This window comes from Loxodonta africana, chromosome 2 (assembly GCF_030014295.1).
Source record: "Loxodonta africana isolate mLoxAfr1 chromosome 2, mLoxAfr1.hap2, whole genome shotgun sequence".
In the NCBI taxonomy this organism is placed as follows: Eukaryota; Metazoa; Chordata; class Mammalia; order Proboscidea; family Elephantidae; genus Loxodonta; species Loxodonta africana.
In genome coordinates this window covers 120,187,264-120,213,430 of record NC_087343.1, presented here as the reverse complement: position 1 = coordinate 120,213,430, position 26,167 = coordinate 120,187,264, and the positions used below count along the sequence as shown (strand labels likewise).

Sequence of the window (26,167 nt, the reverse complement as noted above, 5' to 3'; positions counted from 1 at the left end):
ATGGCCTGTGCCCCCTCAGCCTTCATCTCTCCACCCTCTGCTGCCTACTTCCTTCCTACTCGCCTTGCCAAGGCTTTTGGCTTGTTCTGGATCCTGCAGCTGCCTCTTGACATCTGACCTCCGGTTCTTGGGACCTGAGCTGGCAGCCCACCTGCTGATCTTGGAACTCGTGATCTTCAAAGCCTGAAAGCAAGAGTACCGCTCTCCGACCTGCCAGTCTTGGGTTCACCAGCTCCTGCAGCTACGTGAATCAGGAGAAGCCTTGCGGTCTTGCCTGCCAATCTTGGGATTCATCGGCCTTCACAGCCTAGGCATGGGAGTCCTGCTCTCCCACCCAGAGATAGTCAGTTCGCCAGCCTCTGCAGATGCATGAACTGGGAGAGACCTCTATCCTGATCCATGGACTTGGGATGTTCCAGCCTCTACAACTCCATGAGCTGTTTCCTTGATATAAATCTCTCTCTCTCTGTGTATATATATGTTTATATGCTTAACTGGTTTTGCTTCTCTAGAGGACCCAGACTAAGACACTGTCCAAAATGCAAAAGACGCCAAGTATAAAATATTATCCAATGTTTACTAATTTTTGTTGTATTTTAATTTTTAAGATTGTACCTTCTGCATGCAAAAAAAGAAGAAAAAAGTTAAAAGTAAACACAACGTACAAGATAGAAAATAGTGCAAATTTTAAAATCAGAATCTTGAGGATAAGAAACGTTATGTGTGGAAATAGCTCAAGAAAGCTTTAGGAGGAAAACGTAAGAACAGTTTAAGCCCGAGTTTCAGAGCATAGTTCTACTCTGACAAACATGCGGTCACCATAAGTCCGGGTCAACTCAATAGCAATTAGTTTAGGCTTCCCTGGGTGGCACAGTGTGCACTCAAAGACTGAAGAATTGATGCATTTGAATTACCGTGTTGGCAAAGAATATTGAATGTACCATGGCCTGCCAGCAGAATGAACAAATCTGTCTTGGAAGAAGTACGACCAGAATGCTCCTCAGAAAAGAGAATGGCGAGACTTCATCTTACGTAGTTTGGACATGTTATCAGAAGGGACCAGTCCCTGGAGAAGGACAACATGCTTGGTAAAGGAGAGGGTCAGCGAAAAAGAGGAAGATCCTCAAGGAGATGGACTAACACAGTGGCTGCAACAATGGGCTCAAACATAGTGAGGATGGTGCAGGAACAGGCAGTGTTTTGTTCCGTTGAACTCATAGGGTTGCTATCAGTCAGAACTGACTTAAAGGCACCTGACAACAGCCACGACAACTAACCGAAGGTTTGATGGCTCGAATCCAGCCAGCAGTGCGACAGAAGAAAGGCCTAGCATTCTAGTCTCATACAGTTATAGTCGTTGAAAACCCTATGGAGCACAGTTCCACTCTGAAACACACGGGGCCACTACGAGTCAGAAACAATTCTACAGCAATAGGTTTTTTATGCAAATGGCACTGGTGAGGCAAAGAAGTGCATGGAGTCTAAGTGCAGGAGACAAAAGATGTAGTCCCAATTCCACTCTTAACTAGCTCTGTAGTGCTGAGAAAGACAATGTCACCTCTCTGTGCTTCAGTTGTGTCACCTGTATGATAAAGACTCTGGACTAATTGATTTCTAAGGTTCCTGCTGCCCAGCTCTAAGTCCCTGCAAATCTAAGTCACAATCTTAAGAATAATACAGATGTATACACACATTAGTCATGTAGATACAGGCATAAGATCCAGTCACAGTATCTTCAGTGTTTTTACAACCTGAGTCTTCCCCACACTGCCCCTTTTTGAACAAAGAAGAGAAACAGTGTCGTCTATGCATCTCTCCCAGATATTTGCCTGAATCCAGCCTTATTCTTTATGAGGCTTCAAATGTGAAAAAAAAAAAAAAAGTTGACAGCGATGGATAGAGGACAGAGAAATACAGGGACCACCAGCGGGCTAGTAAGATCTCCAGTCGGGCTAATTCAATCATGATACCTAGAAAGCAGTCCTTCCTTCCACAAACATTTAAAAAACCTAGTCCCTGCCAGCAACTGTGGAGGCACATGGAAAATCAAAATATCTTAGAAAAGTCCCATTCTAGAGGGTGAAGCAGGCTAGCCCTAACAGCAGTACAGAACAGCAGAGGCAGAGTACAAGATTCCCTGCCTCTGAGTTAGGCAGGACTTCCTTGAGATTACACCTGTGCTGTCTTGGAGAATGAAATGGCATTTATGAGGGAGAAAATGGGGGCATGGAGGAAGGAGGTGTGGTTTGGCGAGCGGGCAGTGAAGGTCCTGCATGTGCAAAGGCACACCGACATGGACCACATGGCACACCCTGGGTGAGGACAAGTCACCTGGAGCCCAAGGTGAGAATGCAGGCATGCTGGGAGTGAGGCAGGAAAGAGCAATGGGAGCTGTTCAAAAAAGGCTTGGGACAGATGATTTTAAAGGAGTTTAAGTGGGAGAGTGACATAATTGGACTTGGCCTTAGAAAACTCACCCTCCAAGCAGAGTAGGAAGTGGATAGAAGGAGTGAAGACAAGATATTAAGACACCAGTACAATAATCCAGGAAAGAGTTCCTAATGGCCAGTGGCCATGCAGAGGAGCGGGCTGACTTAAAATACACTTAAGAGGCTGAAATCACATCCAATAATCTTCACTGGATGTGTACAACGTATTAGGCACTATGCCAAGAATTTATAACGTATGATCGTTCTGAGTCTTCATAATAAACTTATGAGATTATTTCATCTCTTCCGAGACTCAGAAAGGATAAGTGACTTGCCCAGGGTCATACACTTATTAAGTGCTAGAGTATGACCTATTAGTGGAGTTGAAGGAGGAGTCTAGAATGCCTCTGATGATTCAGGGTAGGGAGCTGGGGTAAACAGAAGTAACATTTACTGAGATCAGTACACAAGCAGAAGAGCCAATTTTGTTGTGATTGTCGTTTGGGGGTGAGAAGAAGGTGGGTTCAGTTTTGAATAGTCTGCATCAAAGATGCCTACGTGGTCTTCCAGTGGAGAGCTCCAGCAGGCCTGAAACAAGGGCTGTTCCTATTATGAATTATGCACCTATGAGACACACTGAGGCCAGTTATTGCCTAGAGCTGACGTGCCTCTGTCAAGACAGAAGAGAATTTCTGAGCTCATACTCTCCCCCTTAAACTCGTATTCCCAATTAGCTCCCTTTGTCTAAGTACAAGATTCCAGAAGGAGTATCTCCTACAAGATTCAAAGCTTCCCACTGTTTAGTACATTGACAATTACATGGTTTATGGTGGTAGTATATTTTTATTATATTTTTGGAAAATAGATTAAGACATTCAATCCTTTTGTATACATATGAAAAAATATCAGTGATTATTAATAATACCTCAGGAATCTTCCTACAGAAGAACCAGAGAAGGTAGAGCTTAACACCTTCCCCCTCCCTTTTCCAAGGTGGGCTACACCCCTACTCAGTTCCAAAAGCCTAGACAGAGTAGGGAAAAGGGAAAGTAGTAACTTTACGGTAGGGAAACCTGGCAAACACTACCTTAACCAAATGATGAAGTTTGACATCACCTGTGATGCTATGTAGAAATCATGTAACCCCTGCTACATAGCAAGAAAGGTACTCCCATCTCTGTCTTCCTTTCCAAAATCTCATTATCCCAGTTTAATCATGAGAAAAATCATCAGACACAACCAGATCGGGGAACATTCTACCGAATGCCTGGCCAGTACTTCTCAAGACCGTCAAGACCATGAAAAACAAGGTTGAGAAGCAGTCACAGAGCAGAGAAGATGGGGAAGATAGGACAACTAAATGCAATCAGGGCCCTGTAACAGAAAGACATTAATGGAAAAACTGGTGAAATCCAAATAAAGTCTAGAGTTTACTTAACACTAATAAATAAATAGACAATTACCTCACGCCCTATGTGCAGTTATTTTGCTTAATAAATACAGCCACATTATCTTTTTTTAATATTTGCAATAATACCGTAAGAAAAGCACTAGTAGTCTCATTCTATAGATGAGTAAAATGAGGGTCATTGTAGCTAAAAAAAAATTTCATTAACAATAGACATCTAATAGGTACTGGAGTTAAAGTGTATTTTTATATCACCTGTCATGGATTGAATTGTGTCTTCCAAAAATGTGTGTATCAATTTGGCTAGACCATGATTCCCACCATTTTCTGATTGTCCACCATTTTGTCATCTGATGTGATTTTTCTGTGTGTTGTAAATTCTGTCTCTATGATGTTAATGAGAAAGGATGGGCGGCAGTTGTGTTGAAGAGGCAAGATTGAATCTACAGGGCTGGATTGTATCTTGAGCGGGTTTCTTTTGGGTTACAAAAGAGAGAAGCAAGCAGAGAGACAGGGGGATCTCATACCACCAAGAAAGCAGTGCCAGGAGCAGAGTGCATCCTTTGGACCTGGGCTTCCTGTGCAGAGAAGCTCCTAGTCCAGGGGACAACTGATGAGAAGGACCTTCCGTCAGAGCCAAGAAAGAGTGAAAGCCTTCGCCTGGAGCTGACACCCTGAATCTGGACTTTTAGCCTACTTTACTGTGAAGAAATAAATTTCTCTTTGTTAAAGCCAACCACTTGGGGTATTTCTGTTATAGCAGCACTAGATAACTAAGACACCACCATAGTGGTTAAGCATTTGGCTGCTAACTAAAAGGCCTGATGTTCGAATCTACCAGCTGCTCCTTGGAAACCTTATGGGGCAGTTCTACTCTGTCCTACAGGGTTGCTATGAGTAGGAATCAACTAGATGGCAATGGTTTTGGCTGGTTTATAGTTACCACTGGGGGTTCTGTTAATATCTATTTGAGACATAGGTTCATTTTACATGGCTGCAGCCCTGCTCTTTATTCTCGGTATTGGCCTACAGTCACCACATTTCCAGAATCTTGGAATTGGATGACATCTTGATAGGTTGTGATATCCAAACACCTACAATTCCTCCTCCTTTGCAGAGTGCCATTCCAAAATTAAATAAATGTTTGATGAAGCCAGAAATCAAACTCTAATTTACCATTTAAGTATTAAGTCAGGAAATGAATTTTTTAGGTATTGCCAGTAGATAGTGACATCACATAAACAGCTCAAATCTTTTCTATTTGATTGTTTTTTTAAAACCAGAGCACATATAAAAGACTGCTCTAAAATATTCCTTACTATCTATGGCACTAGTTTTTTTTTTTTAATCTACGGGGTTTTTTATACCCTAAAATGATTCTCAGGAGTCTATTAATCTCTATTTCTGGATCACAGTCAGGTTGCAGTGATTCTGAGCATGCTATGGGTCTGGGTATTTAACTTCCTGCGAAGAATGCATTACTCTAAATAAAAAATTAATGAATCTATGACAAAGAGATAAAGTTAGCACAAATTAGACCTCAAAGCAACAAAAAGATTAATATTTTCTAATTTTAACACCCTTCCTGTAAGCAAAGCAAAACTGTGAAAACTACATAGCAGTTATTTTAAACTCCTCCAACTGTCCTTTTGTCTGCAGATGTGGAAACTCTTAAGGTTATATCATGAATTCTTTTCAGCATGAGAAATATGAACAACTGTAGTCAAATATTTACAAATATTGCACAGTGTACTTTCCCTGGGTCCTTGCCCAGAAGCTGCAAGCAACAGCAGAATATTACTAAAGCCTACAGCCAAAACATTTCCAGAATCTTGAAAGAAGATGACATCTTGAGAGGGTAGTGACATCCAATCACCTACAATTTGTCCACCTTTGCAAAAAGCCATTCCAGAATCAATACCAATAATACCAAATGTTCACTGGGCACATACTATACACAATGAATTCACTGATCTCATTTAATTATTATTATCTTCATTCCAGATGAAGAAGCTGAGGTTTACTGAAGTTACATGCCCATTGCCGTTGAGTCGATTCTGACTCATGACAATTCTACAGAACAGAGTCGAACTGCACCATAGCATGTCCAAGGCTATAAATCTTTATGGAAACGGACAGCCACATCTTTTGCTCCAAATCACTCACCTTTCAGTTAGCAGCCGAGCGCTTAACCACTGCACCACCAGAGCTCTGAGGTTATATAATGCGCCTAAAATGACACAGTTCATACGTGGCTGAGTGGGGACTCTATTGTGGGTCTTTTCTGGCTCCAAAGCCTGTTCTTTTATTTTACTATTTCACAGTCCCCACAATTAAGATCTCTTTTGTTGAATCGCCTCTCAATTATGCAAAACTATTAAGTAAACACCCATGTGTCAGTTGTGTGTTAGCTATTTATTAACCTGAGAAGGATGAGCCTAATTCCTGAGAATTTACAGTTTAAGATAGAAAACTGACACCAAGAGCCAGAGAAGAAAACCTATTGCTCAAGAAGCACTAAATTGAATTTAATAATAAATAAGTTATTAATAAATTCAATAAGACAAAGCAAATTTTTAGCAAACTGATTCACAACTAGCCATGAGCATCACAGATTTTTCAAGGCTGAAAATTGCATTTTGAATAAGCAGGCGAAAGCGTGGTGTGAGACCCAGGGGAACAATGAGTTCCTGGTCCCAAAAGAGGTGCCCAAAGCGATCATGTGCGGGCTGCCAGAATGCAGATTCAAGTCCTGATGGAAACATACAATACTCAGGATGGGCCAAGTTTCATTTTTTAATAGCTGAGCTAGCTGGCAACAAGAAAATTCCATGCCAGCTGCTGAGGAAATAACATGCTGGGATCTGGCAGACACTGGCAGTTGGAAAGCCAACAGGTATGAATGCCCAGTGGGATATCAAGGTGCTAGTGCCTGGAAGGCAGAGGAGAGGGAGAGCAGGGGTTACTACAGAGGAAGCGTCCTGGTCCAAGGTGCAGCAAGGTAACAGTGAGCCAGGAAGCCCTCTTAAAAATTTTTAAAAAGAGCACCTCAGAGTCAGCTTCAGTTACCTTACATAAAGCAAATGAGAGGGCTGTAGTTCCTGTCAAATGGGTCTCTGAACTAAATCCTCCAACATCTGGGATAACAACAACAATAGGAATCTTGGAAGCAAGAGCAGATCACTTTCCTCAAACTCAACTTGCCATATTACCCACTACACCCCATGCCATATTAGCTTAGATTAACTCAGGTTAGCTTTGGAGACATAGAAAGCAGGAATGCCAGTCAGACAGATGCCAAAATGGGGAAATAAGGGCTCAGGGGAGAAACAAGAAAAAAAGAAGGGATCTCGGCTCTGGTGGGGAAAGGGAAGCAGAAAGAAATCAGGACCAGAGCTGAGGCGTAACTGGGCTCAGAGAAAAAGTCAATCTAGGAAAAGGAGGGTTTTCCTTCTGCCCCGCAGCCCTGTCTCTGCCCCTCTTCTTCCCACACGGCCTTCCTTTCACCATACTCCACCGGACCCTGATTGTCAAAACAGAAATGGGGGCATATAAATTCTCTAATGTTTTTGACAATGCATAAAAATCAAGAACATAAAACTAAGCAACCCTACTTGGAAGTTATTTCAAGAAGTGATTTGTTCTTTCTTTCTGGTTTTTTTTTTTGGCGGGGGGGGGAGTGTTTCGTTTTGTTTTGTTTGATCAAAGAATTAAATATCTCATTAGATAGTTTTTTACATAATAACCCCAAACCCAGTGCTGTCGAGTCGAGTCGAGTCCGACTTATAGCGACCCTATAGGACAGAGTAGAACTGCCCCCATAGAGTTTCCAAGGAGCGCCCAGCGGATTTGAACTGTGGACCCTTTGGTTAGCAGCTGAAGCATTTAACCACTATGCCACAAGGGTTTCCTTTTTTACATAATATACACCAAATAAAGACAGACATAGAACAGTCCATTTATGTTCTTATCTCCTTCATGATACTCTCCTTAGCTCTTCCTTCCCCTTCTGTGGTCAAGACAAGGGATGTGTTACAGAAACAGGCTACGGGGCATTGCTAATCCATTACACAGCCACAAATAGGTCTTAAGATAAGCTTTTTTTTTTTTTTTTTTAAAGGAATGATTCCTTTTAGAAATAAAACTAGAAGGTGCAGAAGGTTGCTAAATCCTGTCCTAGACATACACAATCATCGCCAGCATTATGTCCACTGAAGGCAGTAAGGAGCTCTGGTGGGGCAAATGGTTAAGCACTCGGCTGCTAACCAAAAGGTTATAATTCAAAACCACCCAGTGGCTCAGTGGGAAAAAGACCTGGCAATCTGCTTCTGTAAAGATTACAGCCAACCAGGACAGGAACCATTCCCGAAGCCAACTCTTCAGACATGGATTGGACTGGACAATGGGTTGGAGAGGGATGCTGGTGAAGAGTGAGCTTCTTGGATCAGGTGGACACTTGAGACTATATTGGCATCTCTTGCCTGGAGGGGAGGTGAGAGGGCGGAGGGGGTTAGAAGCTTGTGAAAAGGACATGAAAAGAGAGAGTGGAGGGAGAGAGCAGGCTGTCTCATTAGGGGGAGAGTAATTGGGCGTGTGTAGCAAGGTGTATGGGTTTTTGTGTGAGAGACTGACTTGATTTGTAAACTCTCACTTAAAGCACAATAAAAATTATATATAAATATAAAATATATAAATATAAAGATTACAGCCAAGAAAATCCTATAGGGCAGTTCTACTCTGTCACATGGGCTATGAGTCAAAATCTATTTGACAACACCCAGTAACAACAAAGGAAGTAAAGGGGTCCCTTATCCAACTGCTAACTGAAAGGCTGGCATTCTGAGTCTACCTGGAAGAAAATCCCAGTGAATTACTTCCCCCAAAAATCAGCCATTGAAAGCCCTGTAGAGCACAGTTCTACTCTGACACACAGGGGGTCGCCATGACTCAGAGTTGACTCAATGGCAACTGGTAAAGAAAATAAAAGGAGTGAATATAACATAGAGTATATGATTTCTAAAATGAGGTGAAGCATTTAAAAAGCACAAAGTAAGAATGAAAATTATGAAAGGAGCCTCCGATATTTACAAAGCCTTTGGAACTTGGGGCCCTACTCACTCCAGAAGTTGCTCTGTCTCCTAAACACATAGTAAAGAACTAAGGCAATCACCCAGAGAATTCAACTAGGGAAAGGAAAAAAAAAAAAAACACAGATGCTCAGATGCTTGTGGCTAGAACTGACCTCAGAGGTAGATGACCTAATCACAGAAGGCCGAACTACTCCTGATTATTTAGAGAAAGGGCTCTTTAAAACAGAGTAGGCTGATAAAAGACCAGAGTCCCTTGGCTGCAGAAACCGTGCTGGTACAATCTGATTCGCCTACTCAACAAATACTGACTGAGCACTCACTACGCGCTAGGTATTGCACTAGGTGCCAGAGACACAGCAGTGAACAAGGTGACAGAGGCCCGGCCCTCAACACCTGACATGCAAATGAGAGAGACACAGCACAGCACAAGCCTTTCTAGAGTGTGCTGATTTAGCAGAGGTTGCAGTAGGGAAAACATCCTGAAAAAAAAAAGAAAAACAAGAAATTTTAAGTCCTGCTTGTTTTCTGCAGCTATTTGTCTAACTCCTCTGACATGTTTTTGTTCACTGGCTACACCACAACATTTATTAAGCATTTATGGTGGTCAGTATTATGTTGGGGAACGGGCTTAATGGTGGGGATAAGAGATGAATAGGATCGAGATGGGGAAGACCACAAAGCATTTACCTACAAGACAATAAGCTTTAGAGACAGGTATGTATGAGATGTCTGACCCAAGCCATAACCTTTTTAACTGTCTCGTATGCATGCAAAAGTTGAATGATAAAAAAGGAATGCGGAAGAATTAATGCATTTGAACTGTGGTACTGGCGAAGAATACTAAATATAAAGTGAACTGTCAAAAGAACAAATCAGACTTAGAAGAAACACAACCAAAACGTTCTTTATAAATGAGGATGACAAGACTTCAACTCTCTTATTTTGGATACATCATCAGGAAGGGCCAATCACTAGAAAGGGACATGATGTTTGGTAAAGTAGAGGCCAACAAAAACAAGGGAAACCCTCAATGAGATGGACTGGCACAACAGCCACAACAGTGGACTCAAACACACCAATGATCATGAAGATGGTGCAGGACCAGACAATGTTTTGTTCTATTACACTTAGGTAGCTATGAGTTCCAGTAACTCAACAGCAACTAACAATAACATTTATGAAATGATAGGCAAGTAGGAAGGTGGGAGAAACGTCTTTCTCCCCGAGGAGTGGAGGAAGGGATCCCAGAGAAGGTGACATCTCAAAAGGCCTTTCAGGATGACTGCGCTGGAAGGATTAGAAGGGGCAGGACATTTCAAGCCAAGAGAGTTTCATGAGCAACACCACAGGCATGAGGATCAGTGAGGAGCACAGTGTGACCAAGGCGCGTATAAGGGAAAGAACATGCTCCCCCACCATTCTCCTAGCTGTGGGAGCTTGGACAAGGTGCTTCACTATCCCAAGTCTCAAGTTCCTCATCTGTAAAATGGTGCCAGTGATTACCACCTGTGATATTACTGACATAATATGCAATGCACATAAAGACAGCAGAATTATACCAAGCTATTGATAAACACTCCATGATGGTAATTAGGAGAAGAAGTGGTGGGGAATGAGGCTGGAAGGCAATTCAGCTAAACTAAGGCATTTATCCTTTAGGTACCCAATTCAGACCGCTGGCAACCTGCTTGCTTAAACCCAAACCAGCAACCCCTCCCACCCACCCGTGTCTTGTCTGGTGAATGATTTCAAGCTTGTGTGCCAGGTACTGAGCTAAGTGTTTTACATACATGATCTCATTTAATCCTCATAGCAACTCTGTGGGGTACACACTATCCCACTCTTCATTTTGCAGATGAGGCTGAATGACGCTCAGTTTTATGCCCAAAGGGACACAGCTATCAAGCAGCAGTGTGATTGTACTTGTTTTCCTGCCCTGCATCCTGCACCTTCTTCCTCTGTTCCCTCAGCTCCCGTTTTAGCCCCTGCTTTGCTCAGCAGTTCTCCTTCACCCCTAGCAATCACCTGTCCAGAAAAGTTTGCTGGCTGCCCCACCTATGCTGAGTAATTGCCTAGCCCATCTCTGTTTTGGGCGGCAGCTCCCTCAGAACCCCTCCACACCTGCCAGTTCAAATAGGAACCAGCGCTCTGCTGCCCCCGCCTGGCCTGGGCCAGAACTTTAAGCCAACTGCTCCCCTGGCCCTTAGCTCAGTCCTGAGGTTCCTCACTACCTCAGTATGTTAAAGAAAGGGAATGATTTGCTGTGGATTCTCCCAATTATTTCCTCAGGAGTCCACCTCATTAATGTGGCATACATACAGATGGCATCCTCTGTTTCCCTTTCAATTATTTTTAGTTCGTTTCTAGTTACAGGTTACACTCAGGAGAGCTTCTCATGAGTTACTCACTGAATGCTTTTATTAGCTTACGTGCTCACATTGAGGGAAAAGGAAGAAAAGGGAGGACCCAGAGTCCCACAGGAGCCACTGAAAATGTTTCCACTCACCAAAGAAATCTTAAGAGGCTTATTATGACTGAACACTCTAGGCCAGGCTGATTTACTGGATTATATATTTTGAATTCGATCATATTTAACAGCATAGTCTTATTTTCTCAGTGGTTGTCCCGGCAGGGAGTTTTGAAAAAATATGTAAGATTCACTTGAATGAATAGTTAGCAGTATATTTACATCCTACTAAAGACTAAACTTGGATCGATTGTCACAACTAAAAAATACCTTTGTTCAAATGCCAAAAGTCCAAAATGAAAGAAGGTTAGGTCACTTACTAAGTTAAAGTAGTCACTAACTAATTGTCCCCTCAAGACAGCGCCATGTGTAAGGAGGTTCCCAGATAACAAGTGCAAGATTCTGTGCAATGAAGGGTAAAATGCAAAGATCCCTATTGAGTAGTCCATAGGGACTTGAATATGAAGAAATCATTCAAAACTGCATTATAGGTAACAACAGATGTGTAAACATAATAACTACGGATTAGCCCCCTATTCTTCTGTGCTGTGGTTTGTAAAATTAGTCAAGTTCTGTCTATAGTCATGACACAAATGAAAGAGTATTATTTAATAAAGTATGCCCTCACAAACTAGTATAGAAAACAGATATCAAAACCAAAACCCGCTGCCGTCAATTCCAACACACAGAGGCCCTGTAGTACAGAGTAGAACTGACTTATAGGGTTTCCAAGGAGCAGTTGGTGGATTTGAACTGCCAACCTTTTGGTTAGCAGCCATGGCTCTTAACCATTGTACCACCAGGGTTCCAGGGACACATCAAATCTGGACCTTTGGGGGAAATTATTTCTTTTACCATACCGTTACAATCAGAGAATCGTCTCAAATCTAGTCTTTTTGTTGTTATTGTTGTTAAGAAACATTTTCCTACCTGGTGAATTTTTCAAATGTATCGCCCTGAAGCATGATGTAATAAATAAGTGGTTACAATGCATTTGTTAACAGAGTTAATATCCTAGCACTAAATTGCCGACAACTCTTCAAGCACTGTGCACAAAATACTTCAGGCAAAAGCAATCAGCTGCCTAAGCCAGCAATTGGAGAAATTTGTGATAAAGTAAGTTAGGTATTGTAAAACTGAGGTTCTTGTAAACAAACAAAACAACCACCTTAATCTCCTCCTTTCATCTCCAAATTCCATGATCATCCCATCTTTGTTGCTGAATCCAAAATTCTTCTAAGTCTGTATTATATGGAAGCTGTATTCTTTTATTCTCTTTCTGTTTTCTTCTGTGTGAGGTTTTGGTTATAATGGCAGTGAATTCTTATCAAAACCTTTCATCAGATAGTTTTGAAATGCATAACAAGTATATGCATGTACCCACTTCCCCTTTCCGCACAAAGGCACACCTTGCATTATGATTTCTTTTTTGTTTGCATTTTGACCTATATATTTGCTTTAGAATCATTTTCACAAAGTAGAATGTCCTTTAAATATAAGTAAAGAAGTTTATTCAGTACCCACTTATAACTATTGTTCTTTGATTCAGTAATCATCTAATAAAATGTTCCTAAACACATGACCTCAAATTATATATATTTCCAAAAATAAGCCAATGAATACCCTATAAATCACAAGGGTCTAATCCATAACAAAGCATGGGGATGGCACAGGACCAGGCCATTCCGTTGTGCATAAGGTCACCATGAGTCAGGGGCTGACTTGACTGTGGCTAACAACAATAACAAATGTACTTATAAATGTTATACATATGCCACTTTAAAGTATATATAATTTATAAAACATTCAAAATTAAAATTAGGAGCAAAAATCAGAAAAACAAATAAAAGCAGTTTCTCAGAAATCTTTTCCAGCACTCCATTATATTATACATCCCCTGGATATGGACATTCCATTTTGGAGACCACTTAGTCAAAATATGAGAGTTTACTTTACTTTAGCTCTAAAGTCCATCCAAAATAAAAAATTTTTTTTTTTTTTTGAGATTGCTTATTTAAGATAAGTGGTAACTTTGGTGAAGAGTAAGACAGTATACACGATACTGGGGCAGCCAGCGCAGTTTGTCCAAGGCAAGGTCATGGAAGCTCCATAGACACGTCCAAACTCTCTGAGGGACTGAACTACTGGGCCAAGGGCTATGGGGACCATGGTCTCAGGGAATATCTAATTCAATCAGCAGAACACAGTTTATAAAGAAAATGTTCTACATTCTACTTTGGTGAGTAGCTTCTGGGGTCTTAAAAGCTTGTGAGCAGCCATCTAAGATACTCCACTGGTCTCACCCTATCTGGAGCAATGGAGAATGAAGAAAACCAAAGACACAGGAGAAAGATTAGTTCAAATGACTGATGGACTACAACTAGTACAGCTTTTACCAGGCTGAGTCCAGCACTACTAGATGGTACCCAGCTACCACCACCAACTGCTCTGACGGGGATCACAATAGAGGGTCCCAGACAGAGCTGGAGAAAAACGTAGAACAAAATTCTAACTCACACAAAAAAAGACCAGACTTACTGGTCTGACAGAGGCTGGAGAAACCCCAAGAGTGTGGCTCCTGGACACCCTTTTAGCTCAGTAATGAAGTCACTCCTGAGGTTCACCCTTCAGCCAAAGGTTAGGCAGGCCCATAAAACAAAATGAGACTAAAGGGGCACACCAGCCCAGGGGCAAGCATTAGAAGGCAAGAGGGGACAGGCAACTGGTAATAGGGAGCCCAAGGTCGAGAAGGGGAGAGTGTTGACATGTCGTGGGGTTGGTAACCAATGTCACAAAACAATATGTGTGCTAACTGTTTAATGAGAAGCTAGTTTGTTCTGTAAATCTCCATCTAAAGTACAATAATAATAAAGAAATTAAAAAAAAAAAAATCCACTGCCCTTGAGTCAATTCCAACTCATAGTGACCATTTAGGACAGAGTAGAACTGCCCTGTAGGTCTTCCAAGGCTATAATCTTTACAGAAGCAGACTACCACATCTTTCTCCCAAGGAGAGGCTGGTAGGTTTGAACAGCTGACCTTTCAGGTAGCAACCAAGCACTTAATCACAGTGCCACCAGGGCTCCCTTGCTTATTTAAACAGCGTCCTGATTTAAAGTACCCTAGAAGTCCCTGGGTGGTGCAAATGGTTAAGGGCTCAAATACTAGCTGAAAGGTTGGCAGTTCAAACCCATGCAAAGCCACCTCAGAAGACAAGCTGAAAGTCCACAGCCTTGAAAGCCCTATACAGTAGTTCTACTCTATACGCTTGTAGTCTCAATGAATCGAAATCAACTCAATGGCAACTAACAACAACAATAATTAGTTCATTGTAGATATATGCATGCCATATCCAAAACCAAACCTGTTGCCATATAGTCAATCCTGACTCATAGCAACCCTACAGGACAGAGTAGAACTGCCCTATAGGATTTCCAAGGAGCAGCTGGTGAGTCCAAACTGCCGACCTTTTGGTTAGTAATCACTGCACCACCAGGGCTCTGCATGGCATATAGAAGTATTATTTAACACGCATATAATATATTAATGAACAGAAAAAGTAAACTCTACCACTTAGAGGTAAACCTTTTATAGATGTTTTATTTAGCAAAATATTTAGTATTTAGTTGTCACCTCTCATATAATGGTAGAGTGATCAACTTGAAACCTACTTACTTATAAGATACAAAATAAATTACCTTCCGATAGTCTGGAAACCCTGGTGGCATAGTGGTTAAGTGCTACGGCCACTAACCGAAGGGTCAGCAGTTCGAATCTGCCAGGCGCTCCTTGGAAACTCTATCGGGTAGTTCTACCCTATCCTATAGGGTCGCTATGAGTTGGAATCGACTCGATGGCACTGGGTTTGGTTTTTGGTTTGGATAAACGGTCTTTAGATGCAAAAGCTGATTACAGCATAGAAATCTAATATATCTACACTTCAAGTAAATCCAGTTCATTTAAAAAAAAATTATATCAGGTAAATATCAACCAAGCAATCAATATCAGATAAAAGAAATAGGGAACAGAAAATCCAATGAATGGAACTAGCCAACATGCTAAATAGGTAAAAACTGTAACTGTAAAGGTTTCAATTAAAAAAAGCTTTCAATTAAAAAAAAAAATCAAACACACTGCCGTCGATTCCATTCTGACACATAGTGACCCTATAAAACAGAGCAGAACTGTCCTGTAGGGTTTTCAAGGCTATAAACTTTACAGAAGCAGACTGCTACATCTTTCTCCCAAGGAGTGGCTGGTGGGTTCGAATCACCAACCTTTGTGTTAGCAGCCAAGTGCTTACTTGTACAGCCAAGTGCTTACCTGTGCCTCCAGGCTTCTTCCAATAGATACGGGACTTAGAAAATGGATGAGTATTAAAAAGCTCATGCCCACCAGAAAAACTAACATCATGATCACATTCTCAAAATGAAAGGAAGATTAAAAGCAATTCCTTGAGTAAATGAAATTTTGATACATTTTAACCTGAAATTCTCACATAACTAAGGAGGAGTAGAATTGTAGCTTGACTAATCTAGGTTAGGGGTGAGCAATCCACCAGCCACAGGCCAAACCCAGCAGCCATTTTTTTTTTTTACAACCTGTAAGTTAAGAATGATTTCTATAGTTTTGACTGATTGAAAAATAATAATAATAATATTTTGAGACACATGAAAATTATATGAAATTCAAATTTCAGTGTTTATAAATAAAGTTTTATTGGAACACAACCAGTACATTCATTGACATATCATCTATGGCTGCTTTCATGGACCATAGCAGATTTGACTAACTGCCACAGAACCATGTGCTCTACAAAGGCTATTTAGTGTCTGACCCTTCACAGGCTCTGTACCTGGTCTAGACCATTGATGTCACTCCCATACTTCCCCTTGCTTATCTACTCACAGGTTGTGGGAGGTGTGAGCTTTTTGTTTTTGTCTTGTTTTTTGTTTTTTTTTACTGACATGATAAATTCTCTTTTACCCACCCCACAGTTTATCTACATTATGTTAGCAGCAAGTCTGAGTCCCACAGCCCAGCCCCAGTTTCCCCTAAGACACTTTTAGCTCTCACAATGGTTACTTTATCTACAACTTCAGTTTTTGACTGACACAGACTCAGTCTTTTTTTTTTTTTTTTACAGGTGCTCTTTGATCTGACGTCAACTTACCCTCTCAATCTTTACTCCCATTACAATGTTCATGCTTTGCAAATTTTGCAATATATATAGATATATATACATGTGCGTATATATATATATATGTAGCCCCGGTGGCACAGTAGTTAAAATCTCGGCTACTAACCAAAAGGTCGGCAGTTTGAATCCACTGGCAGTTCTCTGGAAACCCTATGGGGCAGTTCTACTCTGTCCTATAAAATAGGGTCGCTATAAGTCAGAATAGACACGACAGCAACAGGTACATATATATATGTGTATACACACATACACACATCCTCAATCTTTCTGCCATGTTTCTGCCTTTCCTTAAAACTGTTCTTTCCACTTGGCATGCCCTTCGCCAAGGCTGTATCTGTTAAAAATGCAGACCAATTTCAAGGTCTCCGGCTCATGTGAAGACATTCCAATCTTCCCAGTCAGAATTATCACTCCATGGTATAGACTGCTAAGGCTGTTGTATCTCTATTGTGTCTCAGTTTTATTTATCTCATGTTAGATTTATTGCTGATGCCTTATTATCAGTAACTATACACTTGGAGGCCAGCAAGGTATTTTAATCATATTCATTTATACCATATCCCATTGCCCTACATACACACAATATACTTTGCCTAAGTCATAGTTATTCCACAGGCTAGACCTGTAACAGAGAGAACTTTAGGTGACACAAGGACATGGAATTAAGTAACAAGGAATCAAATAATGACAACATTATTCTCTTCTCAATTATGTTTCAATCTCTGATTACATACAGAAAAATACCTCAATTTGTGGTACGATACTTTTAAACCTGCTATTTGGTAATATCCCTTTTTAACAAAGAGAGAATTCCTAGGCTTGGAGCCTTCTGCAGCAAATGTTTAGCTACAATTTAATAAAAATGCTTTGTTTTATTGCAATTTATTTTCACACTTTGCTTCCATTTATGGTAGGAATACTGTTTTTCTATTTAGTGAAAATGAGTATTCTTTGTAAAATAATTTAGGTTGACAAAAGCAAAGTGATTTAAGAAAACTATTCAGCAAATTATAGCATAGGTGGTATGCACATCTGACAGAAATCGTGAGGCTATTACATGGAAATGGGAAAAACATTTGGCTAAAGCAGATACTCAGTAAAGCTAAAGGAATTTAATCCATCACCCCCTGCTATTCACCATTACCACCTACATAAGTAAAAGAAAATCATGTAAAAGACAAGCTTCACGCTTCTAAGACAGCGCTTCTCAAAGGGGAGGAAGAAGATGCTGGCATTTTGTCCCCCAAAGATATTTGGCAAGGTCTAGTGTTGGGAAAGAACGTTGCATATACATACCATGGACTGCCAAAAGAACAAACAAATCTGTATTGGAAGAAGTCTGGCCAGAATACTCCTTAGAAGTAAGGATGGCGAGACTTGGCCTCACATACTTTGGACATGTTACCAGGAGGGACCAGTCCCAGGAGAAGGACATCATGCTTGGCAAAGTAGAGGGTCATGGAAAAAGAGAAAGACCCTCAACAAGGTAGATAGACACAGTAGCTGCAACAATGGGCTCAAGCATAACAACGATCATGAGGATGGTGCAGAACTGAGCAGTGATTCGTTCTGTTGTACAAACGGCCACTATGAGTCAGAATCAACTGGATGGCACCTAACAAGTGATACAAATGGTTAAGTGCTTGGCTGCTAGCCCAAAGGCTGGTAGCTCCAGTTTGAGCCACCCATGGGTACCTCAGAAGAAACGCCTGGCAATCTACTTCCCCAAAAAATCATCCATTGAAATCCTATGGAGCACAGTTCTAACTCTGACACACATGGGGTCACCATGAGTTGGAATCAACTGGACAGCAACTTTTTTTTAGACATTCTTGGTTGTCACAACTTGGGGGGGGGGCAATACTGGTATCTAGTGGGTAGAGGCCACGGATGCTAAACATCCTACCATCACAGAACAGTCGTTCACAACAAAGAAATTTATCTGGTCCAGAATGTCTATAGTGGCGAGATCGAGAAACCCTACTCTAAAAAGAGAAACGCCTCCATGTACTACCCTTTACCCATCTTTATAAATCACCTTCTCTCGATACACTACACCTTTCCTTATTTGATCTTTGCCACTGATAAAATTATGTCTGAGAAAAATCTCCCGTCCAAACCTTTTACTATTTTATATCACCCACAAAACCACTGCTCTCTGTCAGCAATTGAAGAAAATGGCTGTATTGAAGGCTACACATTCTTTATGTGCTAATAGCATGCCATCCATATTTAGATCTAACTTAACTAATTAAACTATTAGAGTTATGAACTCTTCATATGATCCTGCATTATCGAAAGATGAAAAATAAGGGAAAGAACAATGTAATTTGAGTCAAACCTTGATTCCAGCTGCTATTTATTTGATGTAAAGCTCTTCTTTGGGCTGAATTAATATAGCTCATTGACTCAATTCAACACCATATTCTTTTTATTAGATACGTTAGCTTTCCCAAAAAGGAGTCTAAAAAGAACTACTTTTTAAGCCAGCAAATAATAACTCCAGTTAAAACTGTTCATCTGACTATAGTTCACTCAGTACTTTGTTCTAAAACATATTACTTCAAACACATAACCCAATATGCATTTCTGGGGGTGAAGTGTTTATAAGAAAGCCCTTTGAAGCTTTTTTGTGGTTAGTGTTTTCTTTCTTTTTCTTTTTTTTTAAAGTAAGCTCTCCAGAACAGTTTAGAAGCAGACAACACCTGTGTGTGTATGTGTGTGGGTGTGTGTGCATCAAATTAGGAGTTACTTTTAATTTTGTAACTGCATTTAAATATGGAAAAATAGCGTGTTCTTACAGCAATGATCCTATCATAGTCTTCACTTGACTTTTGAGGCCTTTGACACTGAGTGTATTTCCAAATTTAGCATTTACTACGCAGTTCATTTTAGCGGTTGACAACGCTTGGAGACATTTCATGCCTTTGAGCTCAACTTGATTTCACTCCTAATTGTGACTCGCCTGTGGTAAAATGACAGCAAAGGTGAAACCGAATCCCTTTCATTTCGCAGCCACAAAGGACTCTGCCAACAGAAAAGCAGCATTATTTTTCACACCTCTGAGCTACTGAGGTGGCAATTATCAATGCTCCCACTGTGGAGAAAGGAAACCAAAGCTGAGTGAGATCAGGGTCATGACCACACAAGTTTTAGGGAGAAGACGAACAGGCCACGGGTTGCCCTTTCCCTGGAGTCACTAGACACAAGATCAACACAATGTCAGGTCCAAGGGGACCAAGAACCCCAAGAAGGGAGAACGCTGCTGTGCCTGGCCCAGTTGGCCCGGAGGATATTTTTTAAGATGACTCAGCCCCAAGAAGTACTGCTTTAATCCGGACTACAGAGGTCTATGGCCTCAAATAGCACCTTTCAAACTGAGTTACAACCCAACAGTGCAATGTGAAACCACAAGGGGTCAGACAATATTTTTTTAGTGAATGGAGCTCACAGTGTAGAAAATATTGAGAGTATATTGACAGTAATAAGAATAAACAGTTTTATGAAACTTGTTTCAGTTTTATACACATACATACACACACAGTACTATCGGTTTATGTGTATCTATGTATACACACACGCACATGCTTCACTATCTAAATCTATTTGCCTCTTAAGCAAGAACACAAAGAGCAAGGGATTCTATATAATTATGTTTTAATTGAGTAGCCATACAAATGTATTTTTTTATTATAAACCAAGTTAACAGAAAGAGGTGAGGAGGGAGAAAGAGAAAAATTAAAAGTCATTGGCCTAAAGAAACATAGTAATAGAATGAATGGAAATTTAAAAATTGATTCCAAAAGAATTTAACACACTCTTCTTCTGTCCTAATATCATTCGTTTGGTCTCCCTGAACTTGTGTATTTAGGAATACATCTGGTTTTATTACAACTGGTACAACAGGCAGAAATAAAAAGTGGCACATAACTGAAAAACAGGACATGAGTTTGCATGGACAGTGCCAAATCCCCACCACAGAGCAAGTCAGACCAAATCCCGCTACTCCATCTGCCAAACCACTGAACAGAATATGGATCAATGGCAGACTCCCTTCTCCCTTGAAAAGGGCTTTAAAATGCAGATTTCTCAAATCACTGGGCAAGGATCCAACCACTCTCAAGGGATATGGAACCCTGAACAGGATCATGGCCAATTTATATTTTTCAGTAGAATTGAATTTGTTGGCATATCATGATTTTTCAAAACTTTGTGACAAACTCTATAAACCATGCACTATTTTCAAATGTGATTTTAGAAAAATTAGTTTGCCTGGTACTCTTAAATAACTCCTCACCCACCTCCACCCCTACACATCCTCCATCCCCTAAATTCTACCACTTCTGCCCCAGTCTATATGTGGACCAATTCTGCTAGTTAGCACAAACCTTTGCAAGCACCAGCCAGGGACTTCAGGTGGTTTTATCTTTGGGAATTTCACCCCTTTTAAGTTCCCAAAGGAGTCCTGGTGGCACAGTGGTGCTAACCAAAAGGTCGGCAGTTCGAATCCACCAGCCGCTCCTTGGTAACCCTATGGGGCAATTTCTACTTTGTCCTAGATGGTCGCTATGAGTTGGAATTGACTCGATGGCAAGGGACTTTTAAGTTCCCAAACAGGAGCCCTGGTGGTGGAGTGGCTAAGCACTAGGCTGCTAACTGGAAGGTTGGCAGTTCAGACCCACCAGCAGTTCCATGGGAAAAAGATGTGGCAGTCTGCTTTCATAAAGATTTACAGCCTTGGAAACCCTATGGGGAAGTTCTACTCTGTCCTGTAGGATCACTCTAAGTCTGAGTTGGAATGGCCTCAGTGAGGTTCGGTTTAGTTGGAAGTTCCCAAACACTTCCTCAGGGTATGTTGTCCCAATGGTAACATGCCCCAAAGGTCTCAAATTTAGGAGTCATTAGCTTACAAATACATCATTGTAATAAAGGAACGAACTATTCATAAATTAATTTAATCTAGTGGGCACTTTCTATACCCTAGAACTACCCACAATGGTACTCCACAACCCCAAAGGCGATGTTCTCTTAGCATCTTCATGACAAATCAGTTATTACTGAGTTAATTGTTTTGCCCTTGCAGTCACCACCAAAAGCCAAAAATCAAACTGGTTGCCGTGGACCCTCTAGGATGGAGTAAAACTGCCCCATAGGGTTTCCAAGGAGCAGCTGGTGGATTCGAACAGCCCACCTTTTGGTTAGCAACCGGCTCTTAACCAGTCACCACAGGCAGGCAGATTTAGTCCAAGGCTGAGAACAGACTTGAAATCAAATGACCTAGTATCAACTTTCTCAATAGTGCATTAGGAAGAGGACTTTTGTTATTCAGCCAATACTTACATACTTGCATGCTCTGGCTTTAAAAATTCTTAATAATTATATCTGGAACTCTGACTTTTTTTTTTTTAGAAAAAAATAACTTTGATCATGAAGTCATAATATTTCCCAAAGTTTTAATTAAATGCCATCCACAGAGAACTTACCTAACAATAGACATTACCGCTGAAAACCATAGCAGAAGTAGTAAGAACTTTCATATTTTTCTCAAAATATTTTAATTCTTTGGTATTTTTAAGGTAGTCAAAAAACTAGGTTACAAAGCAAAAGTCTTAGCAATATATAATTGATTCATCATTACCCTCCAAAAACAATTGTAAAAGGCTAACACCAAGTTTAAAAAAAAAACTAACTCAAATGCCTTAGGTTTTCCTTATAAGGTCTACCATCCCATAAAAGTGTACATTTGGCAATTTATTAATTTTTGTTCTACCCACTTTCGCTCCTCAAGCTGAAGAAAATTTCTTGAGGCAAAACTTATTGTTCAAAAGACAAAGTGTGCTGATGGTAAGTCAGAGCCTATTAGAGCATCCGGAGTAAAAGTTACCCAGAAAGCAGTTAGATTTGCTGCTGGGACAGTCCCTGCAGCACCACCAGGCACTTCCTCTACTAGGTGGCAGTTTCTAAAACACTAAGTAAACCATTTTAAGTTGATTATCTCCTTAATTAGAAGTTTACACTGCTCCACTGTAGGACATCATACAATGAAGGTAGGTTGCAAGCTTTACAGAAAGAGGCATTTCATTTTCAAACCTCCTTGTAAAGGGATGCAACGGCAGGTCTTCAGGTGAAAATTGAAAATTTTGATAAAAAACAGGATGCTTACGTACACATTACTAATGTTCAAATATTTCCAAACATTTTTAAGTGACAAATTGCTAATATTTCATTCAGAAATTTTGCCTTTTTTATACAACTTTTTGACTCAATGAGACCTTAATAGTAGCAAAAGGGTTGGGGGGGAGGTAGTGATGCTTAAAACATCCCACTAAGAACCAACATCCAGAATCCTGCTCTGCGGTGCCAATGGTAGCACAAAGAACACCGCTATTACCTGAACTATTTCCAGCAAAAAGAGAATGAAAAATGAAATTGCAAGGAAGTATTAAAGACAAATGCTGGAACTCCTCAACAGTTGAAATTACAGCTTCAGATTCCCTGTAATAAAGGACCTGGATCTAAAACGAGTATTAAAAAGAAGTCTCCTGACCTATGGATACAGAAAGGACGACATGAAAAAGAAGGGGAAGAAATACAATTTCCCATAGATAAAAAGTATGAGAATGTATTACCATATCATTTACAAGCCAAACCTGCTACCTGTTTGACTCTTCAGAGGAGGGATGATGGACATTTCTGCAGCCCAGGGGAGATGGCTTTTTGCATACATAATTTAAATAAATCACTCCAGCACATGAAAGAAGAGTAGCAAAATTATTCTAATTACCACTGCCTGGACCCCATGTGCTACTTCCTCTTTAAAGCCTCACTAGTTCATTATTCTGCCTTCAACTCTCTTAAATGATTCATTCCCCCCTTCACTCCTGAGCAGACTCGGCAGGGAAGCTAGTATTTAAGTTTAATTTCTAGTGCCACTTGGTTTCGAGAGCTTGGTGAGGGGAAGGAGGAGGAATCTAATTTAATAATTCTGTCATGATTTGGAGGGGCACCCTTTGTTCCCACCCCCACTCCGCTCCCCCCGCCCAAAAAAAAGCCCAGAAAAACAGGACCCTCTGGCAAGCTATAATCGTCAGCAAAGACACCAACTGAGAAAGCAGGGCCCACGTGCGGTGGGAGCTGTCACCCAAGGGAAGTGGCAGCCGGCGAGGAGGTGGGAGCGTGGCAGAGAGTCGGGCTGCTCCTCGCAGCTGCACCGGCCTGGGCGCCCCGGTCTCTTCGAGGAAGACCCGAGGCGCACCGGAATGGTGCTTAGCTCTCTCCCAGACACTTAGCGGGGAGAAATCGAAGGGCAGGGAGGCCAGCTCCCTTATCCTCTGGGGCTGTGACTGCGAGAGGGTAAGTCCTCGGCGCACGCCTCCGGCTTCCCTAGAACCCAGAGCCACTCGGAGGTCGCCCGGCCCGACCCGGTCCGGGGCGCCTCCCGCCCCCCGCGCGCCGCCGAGCCTAGGACGGAGCCCGGGCGCCCGAGCCCGCCGCCCCCTGCGCCGCCCCGCGCCTTACCGTCCCAGCTCCGACTCCACCTCGAAGAAATCGCTCAGAGCGTCCCTGTTGGAGCCGTCGATCCAGTAATCTGGGACGAGGCTTCCCGACCCTGGGGCCGCGCTGGCGGTGACCGAGGAGCAGGACGAGGCGGAGCAGGAGGGCACCGTGACTTTGAGCATCTTCGCGGCGGGACTCTGGAAGAAGCCGCCGCCGCCGCTGCCAGTGCCGCTGCCGCCGCCGCTGCCGGAGCAAGAAGCCCCGCGGCCCGCCGCCGCCTGCGAACGCAGGAGCAAGAGGTGGCGTCCTTCACACACCGCACACGCCCACCGCCGCCACCGCCCCCCGGCGCCCGCGGCCGCGCTCCAGAGGGAGGTGGGCGGAGAAGGGCGCGAAGAACCCGGAGACCGTGTGGAGGGGAATCCGGAGTCACCGCCAGCGGGAGCGAGAAGAGGCGGAGGCTCTGCAAAGGAAAGAGACTCCCTCCCCTTTCTCTCCTCCCTCCCCACCTCTCCACCTCCTCCTCGCTGAGCCTTTCTAGCCCCCCTCCCTTTTTCCCTTTCTCCCTCCCCGGCAGCGGCTGCAGCCGTGCCGCCTAAGGCGGCTCCGGATGCTGGAGCTTGGGGAAGGCACAGGGACCAGAGCATCATCCCACGCGCCCTCCTGCGGGAGCCGGGAGCCTGAAAGGAGACCGCACGCAGTGGGACGCTCGTTCCGGGAGTGGCGGGCGTCCAGCGCGCTCTGGGAGCGCAGGAGTCGGAGCGGCCCAGCCGGAGGGTGAAAAAGGGACCATGCTGTTGTTAGTGCAACTCATCCCTTCTTGAGCGCGTCCCAGCGGCGGCTTCTTCCCACCTAGTAACAGCCAACCAGCCAGTCCTTGTTTGCCTCCGTGCCAAGGCTTAAATCGGAGGTGGGGAGAGTGTCCTGTGGTCGCCAGTCCCCCAGGGCTCCTGTGCCCGTATCCAGTGAAAGTTACCGGAAAGGGAGGCGCGGTGGTCCACGCTGACCTGACTCACCTTTGAGTGAAGTCTTCAGTTAGAATAGATGCTCCTGTTGCTGATGGTGGTACTGCCTCCTCCGGCGCTGCTGGAGCGCCTGAAAGGGCAGATACTTGGCTGTGTCTAGTTCCCTCCCAGCAGCTGAAAGCCAGAAAGAGAAGTGGCTCAGAGAATTACAGGTCTGCAGGCGCCCTGTGAAAGCCGACCAGTCCAACCGTCTGCTTTAAGAAAGGACCTATCATCCTTTGTGGCAGAGAAGATTGCTACCTTTAAAGCTCTTTCCTCTCCTCAAGAGATGTGTCCCATCACAAGTATTCTAAAGTCCGTCCACCAACCATCGTGGCTATTCTAAGTATTGGTTCGTAGATACCGCTTATTTCAACACTTAAACTTTTTTCTTCTCAGATTTCAGCAAAGGTGAAGAACAATTAGTCATTATATTCCATAGTAAAGCTTTGGAAATATAAAGACAGTAATTACATCATATCTCATTTCTGCCTAAATAACTCTAGGCCCCTTTCATCTTACTTTAGAGATGCAACTTTTAATCTTTTTTTTTTTTTCCTGGCTTTTCTCCAGCATGCACTAAACTCTTCCCATGCACTAAACTTTTGACACCAGTCAAAAACATGGTCCAATATTTCTCCTAATTTATTGATTTATTTCTTACTCGTAAGAGTTTTGAGGCTATTTTGGTGAACTACAAAATAATAACCAAGTAGATACAGCAATGCGACCCTTAGTTGATTGGAAGTAAAAAATAAATACAAAAATTATTCCTCACTAGTAATTTCATGAGGCTGAATGCATAGTGAATTTACAAGCACTCTAGAAAATAACAAGTATATGTGGATTAACACAAATTCAGTTATATACTGGATTCTTTGGTAAGAGTAAAAATTGAAAATGCTCACAAGACTTGTTACTTTTCAGATAAAATTAAGCTCATAAGCAAAGTGAGATAGTAAAGCTCTTTATAGTAAACTCTAGTTCACACTAAGTTCCCCTTGGCTTGCTCTGACTGGTGGAGTGATGAGCATGAAATAGTTGCTAGGCCATTTTTATTCACACTTCTTTG

General features: G+C 42.1%; 1 protein-coding gene across 2 annotated transcripts in view; it reads right to left on the bottom strand.

The window, feature by feature from the left end:
- CAMK4 (calcium/calmodulin dependent protein kinase IV) overlaps positions 1 to 24,340 on the bottom strand; it is a 298,827-nt gene extending 274,487 nt beyond the window's left edge. Inside the window, exon 1 of one of the 2 annotated variants that reach the window (XM_023548086.2) lies at positions 24,113 to 24,340. In XM_023548086.2, the coding sequence (XP_023403854.1) occupies positions 24,113 to 24,273 (161 nt within the window). In that variant the 5' untranslated portion in view covers positions 24,274 to 24,340. The remainder of the gene's footprint in view (positions 1 to 24,112) is intronic. The other variant, XM_003404739.4, reaches the window with a different exon arrangement.
- Positions 24,341 to 26,167: the final 1,827 nt, after the last annotated feature.